This window comes from Cygnus olor, chromosome 1 (assembly GCF_009769625.2).
Source record: "Cygnus olor isolate bCygOlo1 chromosome 1, bCygOlo1.pri.v2, whole genome shotgun sequence".
Classification (NCBI taxonomy): Eukaryota; Metazoa; Chordata; class Aves; order Anseriformes; family Anatidae; genus Cygnus; species Cygnus olor.
The window spans coordinates 86,778,529-86,794,254 of NC_049169.1; the positions used below are offsets into that span (position 1 = coordinate 86,778,529).

Sequence of the window (15,726 nt, forward strand, 5' to 3'; positions counted from 1 at the left end):
CAACTTGCTGTCAACCACAACCCCCAGATCCCTCTCCGCAGGGCTGCTCTCCAGCGTCTTGTCGCCCAGTCTGTACGTACAGCCAGGGTTGCCCTGTCCCAGGTGCAGGACGTGGCACTTGCTCTTGTTAAACTTCATGTGGTTGGTGATGACCCAGCTCTCTAATCTGTCCAGGTCTCTCTGCAAGGCCTTTCCACCCTTTGACAGAGTCAACAGCTCCTCCCAGTTTAGTATTATCAGCAAACTTACTCAAAACACCTAGTCCTACATCCAAATCATTTATAAAAACATTGAAAAGAACTGGCCCTAAAATGGAGCCCTGGGGGACCCCACTGGTGACTGGCCGCCAGCCTGATGTAACGCCATTTACCATAACCTTTTGAGCCCTACCCGTCAGTCAATAGTTCACCTATTGTGTTATGTTTTTATCTAGCTGTATGCTGGACATTTTGTCCAAGTAGCATTCTGTGAGAAACCGTATCGAAAGCTTTACTGAAATCTGAAAAAAATACATCAACTGGCTTCCCTTTTACATGTAAAAGTGACCTTGTACTTACTGTAGAGCAGTTTTGGCGCGCCAGCCTGGGCTCTAGCTGCTAAGACAGGTTGCACCCTCTAGAGACAAGAATATGAATGGCATCAGTCATCTTTTTCTCATCCCCAGTTTTGAACAGAACACTAAAGTGAGGGTTTTGCCCATACTAACAATGAATATTTTCTTCCTTATTACTGATCACCAGAAATGGATTTTGAAGATGATTACGTATAAAGTATCAATCTAAGTAAATTAGTAGTTGTACTCAGTACATCAAATCTCCATCACTGTTTGATTTTAGCAGTTGTTCTGTGAGGGAGATGGTCAGCATGTTCATTGAATGGCATTGAGAGCCATTACAGGCTGGCACATATTTCCCTATAATTAATTGCATGATGTGTCATCGATAACTGGAGAACTGTAGGGTTTTGTTTTCTCAGAGCTTTAGTGCTATTTCAGTTTGTGACTAGAAAAGCTGGAATTAGGTTTTTAACTTTTTTAAACCTGTGAGAACTGCTTAGGTAACCATCTGTCTTGTAACTGCAGTACATGTATATGTGCAACTTAGAAGCTGCATTGCCTTAGAGTGGATTCATTGAGGTAAAGTGTGGGCCGTTTGATTTATAATCAAAATACTTTCAGTCTGTTTCAAAATCTTGTCTTGGAATTTTGCATTATTAATGTATCTACCTAAGACCTCAAATACAAAACATTCTTACTGTATAGTAGGTGATGGAATTGTTTTCTCTGTAAACTGACAAAGATGTGAAGGTGGGTAAGACTTCTGGGCTGTGGCCATACCACTGTGGTGCTAATATTTAGGTAACATTTTACACGGGAGACTACAAAATCATATTAACGATGCTCAGCATTTGTACTCTTCTTGAGGCTTCTCCTCTCCTTCTCTTCACTGCCCTAAAGCTACTAAGCCCTTTCATTTAAACGTGATTTTGCACTCTAAAATGAAGTTCAATGCCTTTTGTTATCAGCGTGCTGTGCAATCTCTTCTATCTCCCTACAATGCCAGCTCTTTTTATGTGGTAAATATAACTGGTAACATAGACTGGATGCTTTTCATAAACCTCCATCTTGGAGGTATGCAAGAGAACAAACACCTGTAAGACAGGTGTATAATCTGTGTGAGGGAGCTAGATATGAAATGCATGTCCTGATTACATGAAAAGCCAGGGTATCAACTGGTAGTGGTTTTGCTTTTACAGACTCATCTGGAAACAGTTATCTTAGATATTTTTTCTTGAGTGGACTTTCATGTTTTCTATTGTAATCTTGTGAATATTTTAATACACTTTTTTTTCCCCATTACTGGTTTGTTGGATGAGTCTCATCTGGTCAGGAACTGGGAAGGGTCGGGGGGCTGAAATACGCTACCTTTCTTCCTGGCAATGTTGTTCTTCAGTCACTGCAGTCTGTTAGCTCAGCAGACACCACACAGCTGGAGAGTTCACCATTTGAGATGATACCCTGTATTACCACTTCAGCTAAGAGAACTAAGATATGCAAGTAAAAATGTTTGAGGGGACAGCACAGGTCTCTAGCAGAATACAGCTAGGAGAGAAACACCTCCATGGCGGGACAGCCTCTGGAAAAGGGGATCTGACTGAGTATCAGGCACATATCTTAGAAGGGAAAATGCTGCCCTGCACAATTACTTTACAATTACTGGCTAATACTTTATACATAAGTTGAGAAAGGCAAGGACTTTAGTGTCACAGCGAGGTGCCGTAGCTGTTAACTATTGAACAGTTTCCTCCCCTCTCCACCCTTCCCAGGTTGAAGTGGTACCTCGAATAGGATTGGGAAAAGTAGGGCAGAGGAGAGACTTAATCAGAGGCCGTTGCCAAACTCCAGTATTTCAAAGCATTCACTTTACTGAAACCTGAATACTGAAGAAGCTACTCTGTCTCAGTTATCTTCTTTCCCCCTGGATATTGACTCCTAAGGTTGGCAGAAGAGGTCTCTGACCTCTGATCTCAGGGGAAGCCAATAGATGCCATGTTCTGAGCACGACTGCCTTATGCTTCTCAGCAACAGATGGGATTTTGCAGCATAACATATAGCCTTTGCTCTGAAGCTGTCTCACAGTGGCGCATTTTTTTCTTTACAGGAAATTAAATAGGGAGAGAGGTTGACTTTCAGACGTTTCATTCATGAACATGCCACAGACGGGAGCAGACCACTTCCTCCAAAGTTTTGGAGGATTGACACGTACAAGTTTTCTGACTGCACAACTTCATAGAAAATCTGTATGTACTTAAGGAGGGCACAGAAAGTGAGTAACAGATGTTTTGGCTGTTTATTTTTCACATTCCCAGGAACCAGGTACTTAAATGTGCCCATCTACTTGTGCCATCTAGTTGTAGAGGATGACAGAAGCTTAAAAACAAACAAAAAAACACCACCAAAAACAAACCAAAACCCACGCTACTGGCATGTAAAGGCTTGCCCTCCTTTTGATAAAGGTGGTGGTGGCTGGGAAACGAATCAAGATACAGATAACTTGAAGCTGAAAAGAATACCCTTAAACTACCAAGGAAGAATATCAGAGAATAAAATGCAGATGCCACTGTCACTGACTTCTGAACATATGGTAAAACCCCCACACAGCGTCTCAGCATGATATTTGAAAAGAATACTTCCGTCTGGGACTTTGGCTGACAGTCACTGATACCATGTCACTCCTACATGTGTTCAGCAGAGTCAGATAAGGTGGGGCCCAACAAACAATTCAAGGCACAATCCACAACCAGTTTCTTTTAAAGAGACAATGTAACTTCCCTAACATAAGGCATAGGATTCTACTTAAATTTAAAAGGTTGCACTTTATTTAAGTGAATGGAGATACTTTGTTATTTGCACTTAGAAAACACTTGCTTTCAAGACATTTAGAATTCCCCATCCATTTTCTCAGAGGAAAAAAGGTTAAAATTAGTGAAGCTAGGTCCCATGGGGAAGGGTTTGTGCGTTGCTGGATTTGACCTGTAGGGTTAAGCATCTTTTTGCAGCAGCTGATCTTGTTGTTTTGCTTTTAGCTCCTGATTATACCTGTAGGAAAAAAAAGCACAGACTGAGGATAGAGCTCCAGTTACAGTAACAGCATCTTCATAACCTATTCAGCAAAGGAGGTTTAAAATTCCTATCCTGAGTTTCTACCCTCAAGTCCATGTGTAGCTCAGCTTAGGTAAGAAGCTACTAACTAGTTACTAAGTTAGTTTGCATTATTTCTGTCCAGTAGTGAAGGAGCCAGAGAACTCCAAATTCTCCCCTCAAGAAATAACTTTAAAAAAAAAAATCAAAATGCTGCTCTACTTAAGAGCCCTTTGATCTCGCTGGAACTGATCAGATTCATCAGTGAAAGCTGACAGAAGCACAAAGCTTACGAGGTAGTCTAGGCTTTTTGTCGGTCAGACCTGCAGCTTTTAAAGAATGCCTTAAACCTAGAAACTTTACATAGGTCTTTCCTTAAAATGTGCTCTAGCTATAACGAAAATATTTAGAAGTGTTCCCCCTACTCATCTGGAAAACTAAAAATGTAGCAAAAAAGTTCTGCTATGTTTAATTAATTGTTCAGTTCTTCTTTCCTGCTGTACTGACATGAAGGCTGGTAGAATTTATGAATTCATGGTTAAGATTAGGTGGCGTGAGTGCTTAATTACAATGCATAGAGAAGTCCTTCTTAATACATACCTCCATATTCGGAAGAGTTGAGAGCCACCGGCACAGCCAACAAAGAAGTTCACAGCAAACAGGCTCCAATTTTTAGGAATAATAACCAGTGAGTACCTTGACCAAATCAGGCCTGTTGAATGAAAAGAAAAGTTTAAACAACATTACATCTTTGTAGATAAATACTCAGGCGTTCCCCCTAACCTTGAGGACAGACTCATGGGCCAGTTTAAGTACACAAAAGTTTTACAACTCATGTTGGACAGCTGTTTTTCTTCTAATTAGCTGTTTCTCAGTTAGAAGCACAACAAATGCCAGTGGGAAAGCTACGGGTATGTATTGCATTTTTCCAGAATACCATAGCCAGACAATAACATAAATCAGTCTTAGTATCAAATCAAGATCCTCTATACTCTACAGCAGTACAAACCTTAATGTGCTGGCACAGTTCTAGGGAAGTGGCATTTTGCTTAGTATATCTAGTTTGCTGCACCCATTTAGAGATTATAGAAACCACCAGTCAAGAAGGGTTTACATATCATGCAAAGCACGTAGCATTGAGTCATGTATCAAAACAAAGTCCAGCAAAGGAAGAAGGTGGCAGCCTTAGTTTTGATTTTCAGCTTTATCTGTCACAAGTCTAACCCCGACAAGATCTGGTAGAACAACTTGAGTATGGAATATTGGTATTGGTGGTGTGAAAATTCATGGCAAACAGCAGTGCAGTAGTCTGTATACCACTCCAAGTTCTCGTAGCACATAGAAGTTCTTTCCAGTTACGTTAGTATAATTACTCTAGCATTGTTTAAGCCCCTCGAGTCTGTTCTAAAAAAGCCACTGTGTTCTGGACTGATGTCAAAATTTCTTGACCTGAAGCAGAGGAGGTCCCTTACTGGAACGAGTGGTATCATTGTAACTCAAGGGATCAAATTTGTATCCTAACTCAAAAAACTCACTTTGGACAATTCCAAATTAAGACACTCGTATAAAACTGTAAATACTCACAGGACTCTTACAGATTTAATAGGTATAGGTCTGTCTTACAGTTATCATGTAAAAGCAACAGTGAGATCTGGCATGTTATAGCTGAGCCTTTTCTAAAGAAGTGGCTTAGTGCTGACAATTCAAAAAGGAATGAATACAGTTCAGATGGTGCTTTGTAAAAACATGGTGTACACTGGCCTTACCTGTGGCCATCAACACTGCAGACTGCGCTGTGCTGAGCTTTTCTGCTGGTCTGGTCATATCAGCCATTCCAGCACATACCAAGCCCTGTAAAGAGAAATTCATCGAGCATAAATCCAGCACCAGGACATACCATGACATATCAAATGCTTCACAAAGGGAATCTTCCTGAGTACAACAGAGACACAGAGATCCTGGAACGAGTCCAGCGAAGGCCTACTAAAATGATTAAGGGACTGGAGCATCTCATATGAGCAAAGGCTGAGGGAACTGGGCCTGTTCAGCCTGGAGGAGAGGAGGCTCAGGGGGATCTGATCAACACGTGTAGGTTTCTGAAAGGAGGGTGTCAAGATGACAGGGCCAGACTCTTCTTGGTGGTGCCCAGCGATAGGATGAGACAGCAGGCACAAGGTGAAACACAGAAAGTTCCTTATGAAAATGAGGAAAACCTTCTTTACTGTGAGGATGACAGAGCACTGGAACAGGTTGCCCAGAGAGGCTGTGGAGTCTCCCTCTGTTGTGATATTCAAAACCCACCTGGATGTGGTCCTGTGCAATGTGATGTAGCTGGCCCTGCTTGAGCACAGGAGGGTTGGACTAGATGGTCTCCAGAGACCCCTTCCAACCTCAACCATTCAGTGATTTTGTGAAGTTACCTTAAAGCTCAGTGTTTATTCTGTGTGCATTATGCAGGAGATGGGATGCATTGTATGAGCAGAGTAATTACCCTTTGACACCCGGTATGCTTCTAGTCCCTTGTGGTGGAAATAAGAACACAGTTACGGGGGGTGCAACTGGCTTGCAGTAAAATCCCAGGCAGTGGCAACTTTGTATGAGGTTAAGAACAAGGTTAACTTAAGCACAGCTGCTTTAAGCACTAATTGGTTTTCATGCAGCAAATAGAACCTTGTCTAAATAAGGCCCTTCCTACTAAAGCTCAGGCTAAGATATTGTTGCTACACACGTACATGTGACACCATGCAGTCTTCGCTCAACTTCATCTGAGGAGGTAAAAGTGAATTTTATTTTTTTTTAATATAATTTCAGTGGAAAACTTCCCAGTGAAGTGACAAATAGCTCAACTGACCTATTTGAGAATGTTGCTAGCAAATACATTGTTTCATTTATTTTGTTGTGTTATTGCCATCTACTGGAAATGCAATTTGTTGTTCTGTTACAGAGGTTCACCAAAATAAATGAACAAAAAAGCCCTAAAGCTTTTATCTCACTGCCACTAAGGGCTACTTTGTACTCTAATCAAGAGAAGTTTTTAAGGGTAGAGATTTCTGTGTGCTGCCTCACTTACAGGGTTGATGTTGCTGCAGTGGTGTCACAGAGGTACAGATTCTCAGCCCACTTGGGTAACAGCAGTCAACTTGCCTTTGCCATGTAGGGGAAAAGTCATTTTAATTTCTCAATGAAGAACTTCACTGTGAGCTTAGAGAGGCCTTCCTGCACTTTCGCAGAAGAAGAAACCACCTGTGTATTAGCTCTTGTGATACAGCAGCAGACAGCAAACCTGCTCAAAAGAGTTGCCTCTATGCTCAGGAGCACACTGCCTGGGAGACCCTCTGAAAAAGGGGAAGGTTAACCACACAGTTACCGCAGCAGCGGATCAGACTGACAACGAAAACGAGCTACAGCTTGGAGCATAACTTGTTGCCCATGGCCTATACGAAGCTGGGTTTTCACAACAGCACGCTTACAAACCAGCTGGCAATAGGAAGAGGAGGTTATATCCTTGCTTGTTATCAAACAAGGAGACTGAGCAGCTTTGTGATTTTAGAGCTCATTTACTTTATCTGTACAAATACAATAACCAGGAGGAAAGCAGTGAATTAGGACTAGCCATATACCTCGCACATGCACAAACACAGGACAGGTAGGGTAATGAACTGGGAAGCAGAACCACACAAGAAGCAGAGAGCTACTGCTGCCCAAAATACATGCTTTCAGAGCTTTGAATTATGCCAGTTCACGCCTACCTTGAACAACAGCGAGTGTTTCACAAAATAAAGCTTTTGTGAAACTTTCAATATAGAGCACAGTTTTTCCACAAAGCCTTGTTTCTGTTTTTCCCCTTATACCCATGGCATGTTGCACCACATGTTCTTAAGGCTAATATTGTTCCTCCACATATATTAAAAATTAGAGCCTTGGCATTAAACCTTTCTGGAGGCTCAGATACCTGCTGGGAAACTATTGCTTGCCCAATGGGTTACTTCAGATTGCCCTCTGATCAACATCCAGACATAAGTTGGCATCTTATACTTACCCATTTCATAATAGGTGCCCAGAAAAACACTGTTTTGGGACCTAAGGGAGAAAAGAGAGTTAAATTACTCAGTGGGATTTGGTTGTTACAATGCCCACAGTAAGTTTTGAGTTGTTAGGTTTTTTTTTTTTTCCTTTTTGATAATGAATTAAACTAATACACACATGCATATATTAGAACAGCTTCTACCACTGTACAGGCTGTATCACCTAATACTCACATTTCATCAACTCAGTGCATCAACCTTCAGTTACATAATCAGTCCATGTGATTTTGCAATAGATGTTCTGTAGCAAAAAAAAGGACTTTCAAGCAAACAAGGGTATTGCAGCAAACAAGATGCATTTATAATGGAAAAGTTAGGATCAGGCCCAGGAAGAATGAAGCCAGTTTCTATATAATGATTAAAAAATTACTCTGTAACTGGACTAATGGAATTAGTGTTTGAAATCTTTGCAAATTGAATCTTGTAAAATAAAACCCCAAAATATTTTATTACTGGTATCGTAACAAGTCAGTCCAAATCTCAACCTATCTCTTAATGCTACAGAAGACATCCTGCACAGCAGCATTAGACATTTAAAGAGAGTACAAATTGCAAATACAGGTATCAGGGTGTTCTCGTGGACCTCTAACACGCATCTCCGAATAACCACGTTCGTCTAGCAGAAACAATACTTCTCACCCCAGTATTCTACCAATAGTCAAAGGAGGATTACGGGAGAAGAGGAACAAGTGTATGGAAAGAAAGGGAGAAAAATCAACCGAATGGGATCTGGAGGGTAAAATCTCTCTCTCAGTGGTGCTAAAATGGCAACTGGTTGGTTAACACAAAGCACCGCAATGCCACACCTATAACGCGCAGACCATCAGCTGTGCCGGAAATCGTTAACCTAGGACTACTGCTCCAAGTCTTCAAAAGAGGGACCACAACCCAAGATATCAACCTGTTGCACTGGAGTACAGTCAAGGCACTGCTTCTGATTTCATCAAACCACATTCAGTTTTAGGTCTTGTAGGCCACTGCTCAGCACTCAGATGACACGCAAGATGAAGCCAAGTTTTTGCTTTAATACGTTACATATTACGGTTCAAAGCTTTTAAGTATGCATTATAAACACTAGGACTTTGGTTGTTTGCTTTTTACGCGTGCTAATTTTTTACTAACAATTCAGCCTAATAAAAGGCCTTACAGTAACTCTTTATACTGTGCGTTTTAAAACAGGTTTGAAACCGTAACTTGGAGAAATTAACTGTCAGGTTTCTGCAGCAAGCACCCGTGAAGCCACTTACAATTTGCAGGATAAGGCTTATTGTTATGAATATCAGTTGCTCCATAACCTTAAAGCCAACTAAGCCCTGTAGAAGGGCAGCACAACTGCAACAAAAATGGGCTTGGCAGCTTTGCATAAAGCCCTCCAAGACCCAGGCAGCTCGTGACAGCGATCAAGTTTAAAACAGCAGTTAACAGCTACTAGCAGATCACTTTTCCCGTTAAGAAGAGAACGTTTCTCCCTACACGTGAATTTTTTTTCCAGGATGCAAATTTCAGTCATTGTTTTCTTTCAGGCAGCTACTTAGTATTTCTGTATCAGGCTGCAAATACAGCTCTTTATAAACCCAACTTACGGAGGTTCCACAAAAGTAGATTTAATTGCTATCATCTATTTTCTTCTGAAGCACAAGTTCAAATTTGGAGTACCAGAGAACTGGGGGGATGGTGTACAAGTGATCGAATCGACATTCCCTAAACAAGCAGTAAGATTTTCAAGACATCTGATGTTATTTTTTATTAACATTAGGTAACTTGAAAGTTCAAAACTACGGACTACAAAAGGCAGAAGCAGTTGGTGCCAAGCCAAGCTTTTTATGAGGGAAGACTGTTGAGTGCTGTCAGGGGGATACCTCTCCCAGAGGCATGCCAGTAAACAAGATTTGCCAGGCAGCGCGAGCTTGTCCTAGATCCTGACACACAGAAATTTTCAAGGATGAATTTGACAGCAGCACATCGGAGCAAGGACATTACCAGAGGATATCATGTGTGTAAATAAATTATTTAAAAAAAAAAAAGTTATAATAAATGTAAGAAGTCTTTGTTCCGGAGAGTTTAGTTTGATCAGGAGAAGTGAACTTAGGAGGCCAAAGGGGAGGGAGCTCAGCCCACACTTCTCTGGGGCTGCAAAGAGCGATGTTCCCTGCTCTGCAGCAGCCAGGGAGTTGGTGTGCTGTACCCCTTGCCCTCTGCTGTCCTCCAGCAACCTCAGTCTGTGTGGTGTCAACTAAACAAACAGCTTTTCAGAGGACCAGGCGTTTTCCTGGAAGCTTTCTTTGTGCCACAGAAGAAGCACGCATTGTCCTTCGCTTGCTCCAAGTGATTTATAATTTAATGAGAATGGCACTTGGAGGAGTCAGTCCTAAATTAGTCCAGAAACCTGGTTATCTCAAAGAGAAGCACAAGCCTTTCATCTTTAACCTGCGTGTTTGCAGTCGGCGTGACATCTGTCTCATGGCTTTCTCAAGGACCCACCTGCGAGGCATTCGAGGCTGAAACCTAGCGGCAGGGGTTCGGTTCCGATACCTGCTTGTCCCGTGGCTTTTCCTACTGAAGCCATCAGTGCGGATTATGGCCGTTGTTCTCACCGAGACACCTATATACGTACACGGTCCCTAAAGGTGAGCCCTCTCTGCTTCCCCGGGGGGTGACAGGCCAAGGTCGGCGCCCCCCCAGCTCACACCGCCGACCCCCAGCCTACGGGGCGGAGGTCCCTAAAAGCGGCGCAGCCCCAGCCCCAGCCCCAGCCCCAGCCCCAGCCCAGCCCAGCCCAGCCCAGCCCCAGCCCAGCCCAGCCCAGCCCCGTCCCGTCCCCACTCCCCCCGCTCCCAAGGTGACCCCTCGGGCCGTTACCCGCCGGGTGGTTGTAGAAGGGCCGCAGGCGCGGCGGCAGCACCAGCTCGATGCGGTCGAGCAGGCGGTGGTACGAGGCGCGCAGCCCCGCCGCGGCGGCCGCCATTTTGTGCACGGCGGGGGCCCGCCGCTCGCTCCGCTCCGGTTGCGCCGCTCGAGCCGCTCGGTACAGCACGCCGGGTCAGCCGCCGCCCCGCCCACCGCCGGCCACAACTGCGCTGATTGGTGGAGCCATCGGGGGGCGGAGGGAGGGGCGCGGCGCGATTGGCTGCGGCCGCCCCGCCCGCCTCGCGCTGCCGGGAGGAGTCGTCCCGGCCTTCCGCGGGAAGGGCGAGGGCGCCGGCCCGCTCCCGCCTCAAAGATGGCGGCCCGCCAAGATGGCCGGCGCCCAACCCCAAGATGGCCGCCCGCCGCGCGGCTTCACCCCTTCCGTCACTTCCCGGGCGGGGCAGCGCTCCCTGGGGGCGTAGCTTCACCGGCGGGGGGCGTGGCTTCCCACGGGGGGCGTGGCTCGGAGCGGCGGCCGGCCCCGCCCCTTTCTCTCTCTCTCTCTCTCTCGCTCTGTCTCTCCCTCTCCCTCTCGGAGCCGCGGGGCGGGGAGGGGCGGGGGGGGCCGAGGGCCGGCCGGTTTCCATGGTGATCGCGCGGGGCGGCCGGCGGCAGCGGAGCGCCCGGCAGCCCCCCCCCGGCGGGGGCCATGTCCCGCGGCCGCTGCCCCCACCTGCTGTGGGACGTGAGGAAGCGGAGCCTGGGGCTGGAGGAGCCCGGCCTGCTGCGGAGGCACTACCTGGGTAAGGGGGGGGGGGGGCGGTTAAAGGCTGGGGGGCGGCCGTCGGAACCGTCGGAACCGTCGGTGGGGGGCAGCGAGCCCCCCGAGATGGCGGCGGGGACGCGGGAGGGCGCCCCGGGAGGGTTCCCCCTGCGGGAGCGCCCCGTGCCCGGGAGGGACCTGACCCGAGGGCAGCGGGAGCCGCGCTGCGGGGTCAGCCCGCCGCCCGCAGCCCTCCTCCGGCAAAATGGCGTTGGTGGCCCTCGCGCACCGGGCGCCGGGCCGGGCGTTGTGCCGCCTGGCGGGCGGGTCCCTGCCCGGCCGGGCTCCGGCTGGCGGGGCTCCCCCGGACCTTCGCCTCCGGGACCTGGTTGAAGTCAGGCAGGTGGCACCGCCTGTCGGGCCTCGCTCAGCTCCTCGGAGCTGGAAGGCAAGTTGCTACCTGTTGCACCGGCTCAGCCGCCACAACAAATGGAAGCCGAGCGTTTTGTTTGCTCTCAGCAGTAGCATCAGGACACCTGGCCGTCATTCGTGCTTTTTTTCCCCTTTTTTGGGGGGTAAATTTGTCAAAACCCTTACGAGCACCAGTACAAAATAAAGCAGGTTATACGTCTGTATGCTCTTTTGCAGCCAACAAGAGAGCTCTCACAGCAAGTACACCACTAACAACGCACTTCAGAGTGTGTTGGCAGATGTGTGCCACACGTCTGATACCTCTATACTGACCCATCCGTCTGGGTGATGTTCTTATACTGAAATATAACATACAGGGAATGCCAGAGGTGCCTGGGAATTGGACGAATACACCTAAGAACTCACTGCCGTTTCTTATTTACTCTGTGTTTGAGTTTCATGTGGACTGGCAATCAGGTGGCACTCTATTTATAGCCTCTTCCAGCCTTCAAAAACAGCTGCTCCGAGAGGGATCTGCACATCGTATCGTACCTTCCCAGGCAGATAGCTCACTCCGGGAATTTATGTCCTTGCAAAACTCTGTCTGGTTTTGCAAGATCTCTAAATAACTGCCCTGAAACTTGTCAGTTCAGGACAAAGTTCCAAAGGAAAGTCTAGTGCAGATTGGGCACTAAGTGCGTGCCTGGGACGTGTCCTCTGGATCGTTATCATTCCTTAAGAGCGATTTCACCATGTGGTGACAGAAGGAAAAAGTGGGTCTTATCAGTGTATCTGTGTTAGCTATGTTTTCCTCAGCATTTGTGGGCTAATTAGTCTCGATTTCAGACAGTGCTTGTATTTGAAGTCTCCAGAGAAAGCCAAGCTGCTCTAGGAGGCTGTCAGTAGCACTCTGCTTTCATTCACTTGGGGCAGTGGCTTAGCCTAATGCTAGTGGGAAGAATCCTGCTGCTGGGCCATGGGTGGAAGCTGAGCTTCCTGCTACTTCCAGTTGAACATCACAGTGCTTTTATGGTGAAAAACATTGGCAGTAAACCCTAGTATCCAACTTAAATTCTGCCTTGAAACTGGCAAATGAATTTAGGAGGACAAATGTAATTACTCAGAGACGGGCTAGTTTCCCAAGAATCCCAAAATCTTTGCTGCAGTTTTTTTTTTATCATTGTGCAATGTTTCTGTGACTAATGAACACATCGGTTCTGATAGAAGGTGAAGGGTTTGATGTTGCCAAAATGAGGACCCACGTACAAATGAACTGTGGTAATAATTTATCTAGAGGAGTAGCAGCCTGGGTTTATTGCAAGAAGGAAGTGGATCCATAATTCCTTTGAAGTATTTAATGTGACAGCTTTATTTGCTTTTCTGTGAAGGGTCGTGCTGCTAAGGATGGCTCCGTGTAGCTGTGAAGAAGACTGAAGGCTTTTTTTTTTTTTTTTTAAATTAACTGGCGTAGTAGGTTATCCACAGAAACTCCATTAGTTTAAAATAGTTTGCAGAGAGTAATCAAGTCCAAGGTTTTCAGAATGATTGTCAGGAATTGTGCTTGGTACAATAAAAGTGAGTTTCAAAATGTAAAGTCTCCATAGCTTCTGGTACTCTTGTTTGCATGGTTTTCTATCATATTCTTTCCTTGCAATATGACATTTTTGAGCTTTCTAGATTTGTTAGACACAGTGCTGTGATGCTGTCTGCTGAGCTTCCCTCCCACCTTGATAAAAAAAAAAAAACTTTCATGTTCTAGGGCAATTTTTGTCAGGGTGTAGCATATCTAATACTATGGCTTTCTCATCCTGTGTTGTAAGATTTAGAAAAGGTTTGAAGTCTATAAATTTAAGAAAAGAAACTACCGATTTTCTTATAGTAAGGCTCGTTTTGGTCAAATTGTGTAAAGCTTCAGCCGCTGTTGCTACAGGGAGAACTGCAAATACATTATTATATAGGTAGAAAATGGGAGAACTTACTAAACAAACCAAGCGCCATTCACTCCCCCTCTGTCCCAGGATGAACCATCACACAAACCAAAACTAATCACAGATTTAAAGCAAGTTAGTTGCACTGTTCATATGCAGGGATGAAGAACAGGATAGGCCACATCAGCCGGTAGGTGTGTGGCCAACCATGTAGCTTTGATATCAGCCGTGTTCCAGCTCGTTAAGTTATGAGTTTATAAACAACTAATAACATAAAACTAGTAGCAGCTTACCGGATCCGCATGGGTAGGATTGGGTGTTGCTGTTGAACGTCTCATTCATCCTGAAATACGCTGCCCAGGGAGTGAATTTCCTAAAGTACCGTAAGCTCTCATTCTCTCTGTTCCTTTTTCTTGGACCAAACAAAACCAAAAAAACCAAACAAACCACCACCCAAAACAAACAAAAACAAACAAATAAAAAACCCCACCCCAAAACAGCAGAGATGAAAACCTGAATTTTAGGGAAAACAGCTAGAACACGGATGTGTTATTTTCCCCAGCTTTCACTACAGTTGTATTTCAACATGTGGCATCTTAGTCTTTGTAAGTAACACAGAGTAAAAAGGGCCAGGCAGCATTACAGTTACCACCTTTGTAGTTGGAGATGGGCACAGAGTATTTAATCAGCCCTTCATCTTTAATTCTTTGCATAATGCTTTTGATGTTTGGTTATTTTCAGGTGTGCTGTTACATTTCATGTTCTAAACCTCTTGCATTAGTTTTCTTCTCCGGCATCAATTAAAGAGACTGCATCTGTCACAGCTAAAAACCATAATTAAGAGAGGTGTTTTATGCTGCTTTTCCTTCTACATGTCTAGCAAATTAACTGCTGCTTGAAAAAGGAGCTCTGTAAATTTGCCTGGTTGTCCAATCGCAAGGGCTCGAATGACTGCTCTCTTCATGTGAGTCGTTTAGCTTCCTGACGTACATCTTCCACTGCGCCTTGGTGTGTGTGTGCCCAGCAGACCAGCTCTGTATCGATGTGTGCTCGCACACACCAAATGCTTTATGAAGCTGAAGATTTTTGAAAGATGCAGCTGTACTCCCCAGATTTGCTTCATTAGTGATGCTTTCTGAATAACAGAAAATAGTGGAGTCAGAATTGAAGTTGGCAGTATGATGAATGAGTGAGAGGAAAATATTTCTTTGAAACAATACCAAACACCTTTAATGTGCTCAGTCTATTATGTGTATGGCCGCTGGATTTTCAGTGGTTGTATAGAGAAGTTTAAGATGTGTAAGAGCATTTACAGGAAAAGAATGCTGCTTTTTAATTGTTAAAACACCAGAGAGTAGAGTGAGTAGGTATTGCCTCAAATTGGCTGTGGGTTTTTTTTTCTTTTTTTTTTTTTCTGTTAGTAAAAAGACTGTACTCGGTGAGCTTACAGATGGGCAATTGAAAGAGTGGTGTGTCACTGAGACCCGTTGGTAACGAATTCGGTTTGGAGGAGTTTAATGAAGAGACCAAGTCTGAAGCAAATTCCCTAGTACAGTCTCATTTAAGCTGGTACCAAAGAATAGACAGGCACAATGCATATGTATAAAACCACTTTTTTAAAATGTTGGGGTGATCCTACCCCATAACGATTAATGATTTTTTTTCTAGTTCCAAATAAATCGACTGAGATAATCAAGGCAGCCACTTTAAAGGTTTTAATAGAGTGATTTGTGGAAAGCAGCGTGCTATTGATAAAGCAAAATAAAAAGTGAATCGTCTGGAGAAGGCAACAAATAAAGAGAAGCTGGCTGGCTATAACTCGATACATACCAGAGAACCAAAAAGGGATGTGAGCGAGGAGGCAGGACTGAGGCTGGTTCGGTATTTCTGGTGTCTGAGTGTTGAATGCTCAGTTCTCGTTACGCTCTAACGGGCTGTCTCTTATTACCCCTGTGATTATTTCACTTGTAGGTGAATTGAGCTATGGAAGGGGAGGTGCAGGAGCCAGTTGTGCCTGGAAGTAGTGTTGCCATGTGGCATCGCACAGTGGAA

At 44.9% G+C, this 15,726-nt stretch overlaps 2 protein-coding genes across 14 annotated transcripts in view; one reads left to right on the top strand and one right to left on the bottom strand.

Annotated features, from left to right (window-relative positions):
* Positions 1 to 3,355: 3,355 nt before the first annotated feature.
* Positions 3,356 to 10,822, bottom strand: MPC2 (mitochondrial pyruvate carrier 2). The gene is made up of 5 exons (XM_040567744.1): positions 10,585 to 10,822; positions 7,680 to 7,720; positions 5,407 to 5,491; positions 4,241 to 4,352; positions 3,356 to 3,598 (listed from the first exon to the last, which is right to left on the bottom strand). Exons 1-5 carry the CDS (start codon positions 10,688 to 10,690, stop codon positions 3,541 to 3,543), a joined length of 402 nt encoding a protein of 133 aa, XP_040423678.1. The 5' UTR covers positions 10,691 to 10,822; the 3' UTR covers positions 3,356 to 3,540.
* A 282-nt stretch (positions 10,823 to 11,104) lies between these two features.
* DCAF6 (DDB1 and CUL4 associated factor 6) overlaps positions 11,105 to 15,726 on the top strand; it is an 83,493-nt gene continuing 78,871 nt past the window's right edge. For 4 of the 13 annotated variants that reach the window (XM_040567606.1, XM_040567625.1, XM_040567642.1 and 1 more), the window contains exon 1: positions 11,107 to 11,375. In XM_040567606.1, the coding sequence (XP_040423540.1) occupies positions 11,282 to 11,375 (94 nt within the window). In that variant the 5' untranslated portion in view covers positions 11,107 to 11,281. Of the gene's footprint in view, positions 11,376 to 15,726 lie in introns of all 13 variants that reach the window. The other 9 variants (XM_040567586.1, XM_040567589.1, XM_040567600.1 and 6 more) reach the window with 4 other exon arrangements.

Coding starts and splice junctions, on each gene's coding strand:
- MPC2 (XM_040567744.1), bottom strand. CDS start 10,690: ATGGCGGCCGCCGCGGCGGGGCTGCGCGCCTCGTACCACCGCCTGCTC. Junction 5,492..7,679: donor GGGCACCTATTATGAAATGG/GTAAGTATAAGA, acceptor TTCTCTTTACAG/GGCTTGGTATGTGCTGGAAT. Junction 3,599..4,240: donor CAACTCTTCCGAATATGGAG/GTATGTATTAAG, acceptor TTTTTCCTACAG/GTATAATCAGGAGCTAAAAG.